The sequence below is a fragment of the Epinephelus lanceolatus genome, chromosome 5 (genome assembly GCF_041903045.1).
Source record: "Epinephelus lanceolatus isolate andai-2023 chromosome 5, ASM4190304v1, whole genome shotgun sequence".
In the NCBI taxonomy this organism is placed as follows: Eukaryota; Metazoa; Chordata; class Actinopteri; order Perciformes; family Serranidae; genus Epinephelus; species Epinephelus lanceolatus.
This window is the reverse complement of record NC_135738.1, coordinates 19,348,848-19,358,009: the sequence shown is the minus strand read 5'-3', so window position 1 is coordinate 19,358,009 and position 9,162 is coordinate 19,348,848. Positions and strand designations below refer to the sequence as shown.

At 38.8% G+C, this 9,162-nt stretch overlaps 1 protein-coding gene across 1 annotated transcript; it reads right to left on the bottom strand.

Moving 5' to 3' along the window:
* Positions 1-77: 77 nt before the first annotated feature.
* gnb5a (guanine nucleotide binding protein (G protein), beta 5a) lies at positions 78-8,833 on the bottom strand. The gene is made up of 11 exons (XM_033634310.2): positions 8,599-8,833; positions 7,955-8,091; positions 7,785-7,826; positions 4,755-4,831; positions 4,531-4,663; positions 3,998-4,141; positions 3,817-3,908; positions 3,468-3,516; positions 3,283-3,379; positions 1,365-1,531; positions 78-1,259 (listed from the first exon to the last, which is right to left on the bottom strand). The coding sequence occupies exons 1-11, from the start codon at positions 8,732-8,734 to the stop codon at positions 1,248-1,250; spliced, it is 1,086 nt and encodes a 361-aa protein (XP_033490201.1). The 5' UTR covers positions 8,735-8,833; the 3' UTR covers positions 78-1,247.
* Between the last annotated feature and the right edge of the window lie 329 nt (positions 8,834-9,162).

Below are 9,162 nucleotides of genomic sequence, written 5' to 3'. Positions count from 1 at the left end.
TTGACAAAAAATAAAACAATGAGATAAGTTAAAGAACAGCAATGATTAAATTAATAATATTCAGAAGTCAGACGTTGATAAACAGCCCCTTTAATAACTGTACACTAAACTACAATAAAATAATTACAGTAAATATGAAATTACAGCCATTGGACAACTGGATGAAAAGGAATACATTCTAAGAGTTTAAACATGTTTTCATATATATATATATATATATATATATATATATATATATATATATATATATATATATGTATGTATGTATATATATATATATATATATATAGGTATTTAGATATCTAGTGGGGGACCACAGGTTCAGGGTGTCTGCAGTGACCGGATGTGCACATAGAGCAGGGAGTGGCTTCCACAGCTGGAAACAGACAGATGAAAAGTAAACCATAGGGAGGGAAAGTTAACACCATTAAGTTTACCTGTAATATGTGGTTTCTTTACATTAGAATAATATTGGCGAGTGAGATGCTGTCAAGGCTTGCTGGGTGCGCAGGGTGTGAAATTATATATTGTTCCATCTTTAATAAACTACAAATTTGTACTTTGGTTTGTAATATTTTGTGCCAATGCTCCCTCGTATCCAGTATTGTTTTTAATTGGCTTCAGACTAATTAATGTTAATTAAATTCTACAAGCCAATCTAATCGTCCTCATATTCCAACATTTATCATTTACAGAGAAGCCACAAATCATCTCTCTATTCTCCGTCTGTGGCATGAGGAAGTCAAGCCAAATGAAGCTGAAGCCTTCATGAAACCTTACAACTTCTCCTGCAGATGTGTTTTTTTTTTCCTAGTATCCCATTTTCGTTTACAGTCTGCATTCCTCCGTTACGTTTTGTGCAAAAACAAATAAATAAACATGTCCTTTAAGTGGGCACATACAATACATCACTTTATTGTGTCATTTCTATCCTAGACTGATGCTAGTCACTACCAACGTTATTTTCTGCAATATACATTTTACATCTTAAGTTGTAGTAACCATGAGTACTTCTGTGCAATTTTCTCTCAATCATACTGTAATACAAGCGTGCCATTTGGTTTAACTGTTCTCTGAAATATGTAAATCTACCGTGGCCATGAGACTGGAGTATATACAATGCTATTGATATGCCCTATGTACAACCAAAACGGAGTCTCTATCTCTGTGATTGTACTCTAGCAAACAGAAAGGTTGTTGTGCCTTCAGTAGGTCTGTCTACCATTCAGTCCTCTGCGTCTTCATCCTTAAGCCCAGATCTGGAAAAAAAAAAATCAGACAGCCGGCATTACAAGATGTCACCACAAAGGTCACTGCATAATTCAAAGCTGTCAGATCAGACAACAATAACGGACATGTCATACCCGAAGAGTGTGGTCCCAGGAACCCGTGCAGAAGGCCGTCCCGTCTGGGGAAACACGCAGCGTACTGACACGGTTCTCATGTCCAAACAGAATAGAGACCCGTGTTCCTTTGAGAACATCCCAAACATTTATAGTGTAGTCGTTGTAGCCACCAAACAGTAGCCGTCCTGAAAGATATTAAAAACACATAAACTCCTTTAACTCTACTAAACAGTGAAATTTGTCATTAAAGCTACAGGTAGTGACTTTTATGAAAACAACTTTTTGTCTGGAACTGTCGCTACATCCACACAGTACAACATGAGACCGAAAGAAACATGTAGTGCTTCAAATGCTATTTGCTAAAATCTACCATGGCTCATGGGAAACAACCAATCAGAGCTGAGGAGTCTCTAACACAGCTGTCAATTATGTCAATCTCTGCTCCTGAATAGTGTTGTGTCGTTCGCGAATGAATCGTTCAAAAGAACGAACCTGTTGAGTGAACGTACTGAACGTAATCACTTCCGGAAATGATTCATTCATTTCTCAGTTCAGTTGAGCTCAGCAGCATGCGTACAGGCCGGGAGTGGAACTGCGAATGATGAATCACTCGCGAGTTGTGAGGCAGCCAGTATGCAGGGAGGGACTACCTACTGTGTGACGAATCACTCGGTGAACGAATCACTCGGTGAACAAATCATTTCTTCTCAGCGACACACTTTCATAGGGACCATTTTCTCCAAGCTAACAGCTAATGTAGCCAGGAGTCAAGCCACATGAACACAATCACACATCTCCCCATTGTTTTAATAGACTTAGTTTCCAGATAAACAAACTTAAAACGTTAGGCTGGCCAGTAATGAGACTCACCAGTGCAGGGCAGACACAGCAGCAGCTCAGCTGTGTATCAGTTCAGTGAGTCGGACTACGCAGTACACAGTCAGGGCCCCTCCTGCCAAGCACTGAATGATTTCGGTGAACGAATCTTTTGAACGAATCTTTTTAATGAACTTCTTCTAGTGATTCAGTAACATCTAAAGAACTGCTTTGCCATCACTACTCCTGAATTGTGGTCAAACTGTCAAACTAGGCAGCGCTGATCAAATATGAATCAAGATTCTGTTACTGCATTGCCTATTTCTCACCTTTAATGTTTTCAGACTTTGCTCAGGCCAACTGGTTTTTGCATGACTGTTTCCAACATGGCGGCCAGGTTACAAACTTTCTCATCTTACAGCTAAACAGTACACTAAAATACCTTTCTGAGAACATTTGAAGCTCACAAGTTCACGAGCAGCTGTGAAAGTAACTTTTGAAATGTAATAGGTTACAGACAACTACTTACACTGTTAAAAATGTAATAAGTAATGTAACTATTTTAACTAATTAATCAAAGTCCAGAAATAGGTTATAACAAAAAAGGCAATGCTGCACACCGAAACAATACAGTGCAACAGCATGAATGTCATGTTCTACTTATAAGCTTTAGACCAAAAAGGATATATTTGGATGTAACCGCTTTGTAATCACCAAAATTTTGATAAGTAAATGTTATTTAATCATATTTTTTTTCTCAGCAAATTTAGCTAACTTATAATCAAAATTATTTTGTAATTTAATTACATATAACTGGTTACATGTAACTAGTCACTTCCCAATACTGACAAGCAGTGATTAACATGATCGACAGTGGCGTTTGAGACTCCTTGACTCTGATTGGTTGTTTTCCATGAGCCGCATGGACTATGGCAAAAGCCATTACAAGCACAACGAGGAGGAGGAGCCTGATTTCTTCACAGACTCTCTGTCACATGTCATACTGTTTGAATGTAGCGACAGCTAAAGCAAATATGACAGAGAGTTATTTTATATAGAAATCCCCCAAATACAGCTTTAACAGCTGTTTGCTTGCATAGCCAGACGAATACTATCTTACCACTGAGAGAGAAATCAACACTGGAGACCCCGAATATGATGCTCTCTTTGGAATAAATAGCCACTTCTCTGTCTGCCCTCAGGTCATACAGGCGGCACTGTAACAAAGGTCAGTGTTGAAATGTTAAAGAGGATTTTTATTATGTTTCCAACTGCGCTTCATGTGGTGAATATCTGATTACTTACTGTTGCATCATCTGAGCCAGATGCAAATGCATCTCCACTGGGATAGTATCTATGAGAAGAAGAAACAGACAGCCACAGTTAGGAGCTAATACTGTATCTGGTGTAGGATTTGAACAGCGACTCCCAGTGGTGGGATGAAAAAAGACTGCAGCTGAGAATGAATGGGCTAAAAGTCACACATTTTTTTCTAGGTTGTCTAATTTTTTTCAACAAACATATCAATAAACAAAATCAGAATAATTTAAAAGATGTTACAACACAAAAAATACACACACAGGATTTAAATTATCTGCTCATATCTTCATTTAAATCTCACAGTTTACAGAATCATTTGGAGACAATCACTTACCGCACACTATTTATGTCTGATTCATGAGTTTCAAAGGACTGAATACACTGTCCTGAACGCATGTCCCACACATTGGCCTTCTTATCACAGCCCTGCAATAAAATACAAACATGCAGATTAAGAGGAAATATTAAAAACAATTCACTGATGAGTAATAAACTGTAGTAAAAGGCGTCCTCACCCCTGAAACAAATGTGTTTCCAGTCTCAGAGGGGGCCAGGTCCAGACAGAGCACGTCTGCAGCGTGTCCATGGAAACTCTGCAACAGCTGCCCACTCTCCACATCCCATAATGCACACGTCCCATCCCCGCTGGACGTCAGGATCTTTAACACAAGGCAGACGATGACGAGGAAGAATAACGGCCTTTGTAGAGACCAGTAATAGTCGATGTGGGCTAACACACGGCTATAAATAAATTGTCTTTGCTGTGTGAAACATCATGTGACCAGGACATCAAACCAGGAGCAACTGGCTGCTGTGAATTATTAACAAAGTGGGGGAGCTCCTTGTGCTGGGATATGGAAGGCAGTGATTTATGATTAATAATGACAGAGAAATAGTGATGAATAGAGAAGCAGCCGTGTTTGCAGAAAGCTAAAGTGTCTGTTTGATTGTGCAATCATGTGAAACACACAACTAGCATTCTATAATTGTTTTACTCAGCTGCTTTTCGGTGGATGTTTCTTTTTATGAGTGAGGTCGATATTCTCACCTGCATATCCGAGTTGGTGAAGCTGCAGGCAGACAGGTAGTTTGTGTGCATGGCCACTGATTTCTTCTTGGCAGCCAAGTTCTCATTCTTGTCCAGAGACAGAGGATACACTGAGCATTTATTATCCAGGCCCCTGTGACAGGAAAACAACCTCAGTTTACCAAAACAAAAAACAAAGAGACGACACACCACATTTGGATCATCACGTGTTGTAAGACACTCACCCACAAGCCACAGCACAGCCGGAGGGGGCGTAGGCGCAGGCCATCACCCAGGTGCACGGCATTGTCACAGCGTGCTCCTAATAAATATCAAAAGACAAAGCTGCATGAGCCGCACCGGAACAGTGAGATGAATCAAATTCATTAGAATTAATTAATTAGAGCAGAACAGGAGGCTGCAGGCTGTGAGAGATTATCTGTGTTACAGTTTGTCCTAAACCAAAAACTTTAAAAAGGCAAACTGTCTTTGTAAAAGACATTTTCGTGGTCAAATACAAACTCTGAGAGCAATATCTGGTGTCCTTTCCTCTCCGCCTTCACTCATAAAAATGTGACTTAGCATCTTTTGCATCATAGCACACTGTGGGTATCCTGTTGACATGGAATACTGTGCATTACTCTACTGCAAAACTGTACAAATGCAATATAGACTTGAAGCCGTCTACATTCAGTTAATCTGCACAAAACACCTCTTATTTAATTCTTACCTATTCTACACAAGTGCAGCACGATGCAGATATTTACACATCTTTCATATATTTCTATTACTTATTCAACACATCTCTTACATTTTCTTGTATTTCTTTTATATTTTATATGCATATATTGTGTTATATATTGTAGCATAATGCAGATTTATTTCTTGCAAACCTATTTCTGTTTTCTTATAATGTCTCTACATCTATAAACAGTATAAGAGCAACTGTAATGTCTCAAATTTCCCCCCCGGGATCAATTAAGTATTCTGAATCTGAAACCTTCCATGCCTCCTCCTGTCTATTTTCTGCACAACAATGGGGAGAGTCTAAATTAGAGGCTAAACAGATGTCAACACATCTGCCTCCTGTAATTTAAGAGGTGTCAAACCCTCCTACCTTCAATGCAAATATCAAACAGTCAACACTTAGTAACAGTCACAATATTTTACAAACACGAAATCATGTTTTTATGAACTGATAATAGGCTATTAATGAAGTCTGTTTTAGAAGCTGTATACTCACTTATTCAGTAGGTGTACTATCTGCTGTTTCTCCATTATTTTTTTAATTATTTATCCCACTAATATTATCCTGTTATTATATACAGGCAGGGGACCAACTGAAGTATAATCCTGAATACAAAGTGGAGAAACATATCAAACACATGCTTTGAAAATGAGGTGAATAAATTATACATTCTTTACAGTTAACAGATCTCAACCCAGCTGATGACCTATAACATATGTGTCATGCTCTCCACCACCATCACCATAAGACTAAATGATTTAATAAAAACTTTAATCTTCAAACTTATACTTAGTGATGTCAGTGATTGTCTCTGATGCTACATGGCCTTTTGTCATGTCTGGCTCTCTTTGTTTTTCTTACCATCTGCTGTGCTCATGTCTCTCTAGCAAAGGTCTTGATTTCAATGAGATTAGCTAACTAAATAAACGTTGTATATATAAATGACAGAATATGTTGTGGGGGACTGGTGTTTATCCCTCTAAGAGACTTTCACAGACATGGCAGAGAGCATTGAGGCTTGTTGTGGCCGATCATGTTGGTTTTACATTTGATCTGTCACCCATATTTTTTGTCATTTACATATATGTTTAAATTATGACTTGGATTCAAATCAGTGGTTCCCAATCTGTAGGTGAGGACCCCCCCAGAAGACAAAAATATAAATCTAAGGATTCACAAAAAGAGTGTGTTGAATAAGGTTGACGTAAATTCAACCAGGAAGACTTTCTTTATGCTTCATTCATTCACTGTTATCTCCCTCTGTCTCACTCCTCCCACTTCCTCTAATCAGCTGATTATGGGTGTTCGTTCTTCCAGTTTAAATCAATCAAACTTTGCCACAATCTCTATCAGCCAATCATGTTGCTGCCTTCACAATTTAAATCTGTCCTCCTTTCTGCTGCTGTCAGTTGTCATTTTAATTGGGGTCTTCGCACCCTCCGCCATCTACAGTCATCATATCCAGAGCCCGATCGAGGTCGAGCTCATCAAAAGTCTACTCCTCATCACATCCAGATCCTCAGCAATCTCTCCATCTCATCACCACCCCTAGTGTTTATACTCTATGGTGCTTATACATGTAAGCGCTAAACTCTTTCCTCCAGCTGCTAACACTATGTCCTGCTAGTGTTGCAATGATGTTCTATTTGGAAAATGTCACTGCTGCCTCCATAGTGCTTTTAAAATTGTATCTCCTTTTATGTTGCATCATCTTTGCTTCAAGTTTTAACACTGAATCACACATTTGATGATCATTACATTTGTGTGACTAAAAAATCAAGTTAAAATCATTTCTTGTTGACATGTCCAAAGAAGTCTTTTAAACTGTGTGTCCTGTTTTTTTGTGTGTGTGACTTTTTTTTCTTTTTTGTGCTTTTTTTGTATTTTAGGTAGCCTTATGTAACATCCAAGGGACTACAGATGAAAAATAGCCTTTAGGCTACTTCTGGTATTTTTTATACCATGTGTATTTATTCATTTGTACTGTTCTCTTCTTCACTAAACTAAACCAAACTACAGTAACAGAGGCATTCCCTACTCTACTACAGCTTCACCAATACCCTTGAAATATATGACATCATGATGGGGTCTAATTACTGAAGACTATTCACATTTCTCATACTTTTATGCAGTGTTAATTTTTTATGCAGTGTCTTTTACTCAATATGAGTCTCTCCTGCTAGAAATAAAGATTTCTATTACACAAAATGTTGTTTATTTTTCTCACATTTGTTTTTGCTTTTATCCTCAGAAATATCAAAACTAAATATTAATACTTATCCTTCTAGACTTAATAAAATCTTTTAAAATAAATAGTGTGAGATGGAAAATCACTTTTTGGTTGAACTGCTCACAGCTTGTGTTCACAGTCTCTGTGGAGAGGTCAAAAGTCGCTATAAGCTGCTGATACAGAGAGACTACAGTTAAAGAAAGAGAAGGTTGACTTGGTGGAAGGAAGCTGAAAACTGTTTCAGAGTTTTAATAAAATTATTCTTTAATAGACTGTATATTAAGAAGGAGAAGTTACCTTGTTGGTGGTGAAAGCATCCCATACAATCACTTTTCCATCCTGCAAAGAGATTAGAACAACTACATTATAAAACACACACACTTTGCATCATATGCAACCATAAACTGGCTCTACAGGGTAAAAAAAATAAGGGCTATGAGAGTGAGCAGGAGCGCAGAGTGTGTGACCTGTGAGGAGCTGACGATCCTCCTCTTGTCCTTACACCAGTCCATACACAGAACTTTGTTGCCATGTCCCTTCAGAGTTCTTCGGGTCTTCATGACAAACTGACCCAGCCCCTCCACCTTCTCGGCCACCTGATGTACTGCACACACACACACACACACACACACACACACACAAATACATAAACCCTCCACTGTATACACCCTGGATTAATATTTCCAGGAGCAATAAGGATTACAGTAGGCCTGCGATAAATGGAGGAATATTCAGAATTAATCTTTTTTCAATCTGTCATCTCCTCAAATAGATCATGAAACATGCATCATATGGGTTTCTTTTCATCCACATCTTATTTAACAAAGCTGAGATATGATTGGATAAAAGCAGCACATAGGATAAATTCGGATGGAAGCAGTGGGCTGTAAAATGGGGAAGCAAACAAACAGCCTGCCTGTCAAATATCCGAGGTACCGTGGAGACCATCAGGTCAATAATCACTTCACACACACTCACATCCCTGTTAAAAGCACCAACACCTGCCCTCCCGCTAAAATACATTACACTGTGATGAGACATTTGCTCTTATTTGTCCCGTCACAGTGTAAACGCAGCGGTGAGCCGAGGCCTCTCCATTTTCAGCACTCACGCTCGACATCGTGCAGCTTCGCTCTTTCCTCCTCCAGCTTCGTCTTCAGCGTCTCCGACTCCGTTTTGAGGTGGGAGAGAGTCTCGTTCAGCTGTACCTCCTGTGTCGCCATTTCAGGGATTAGAGGGGATCTCATATATTTCCTTTGTGCAGGCAGCGATCGGCAGCGAAAAGGCTTAAAGCAGAGCTAACAGCTGATGCTGCTGTCATGACGTCAGAGGGAGAAGATGCTCCTCCAGTTTACAGATGGAGGAGGAGGAGGAGGAGGATCCTGTATCCCGGTGATGCTGCTGCTGCTCCAAGGGCTCTATCCTTGGCAGCATCACTACTCTAAAGCTGATAAATACATTTTAAACATAGAAAACACACTGGCGCTTTTACATATCAAACCATTTACTTCAGTGGAATCAATTATTCAGGAAACATGTTTTTATATCTTAAAGAGCGGTTACAAAAAATATATATTTGAAGAAATATATATATTTTTTCATATAATCATCTGTTTTATAGTATTGAATCAAAATATTGTTGAATTTTATTGACTCCATTTTCACATTTAAACAG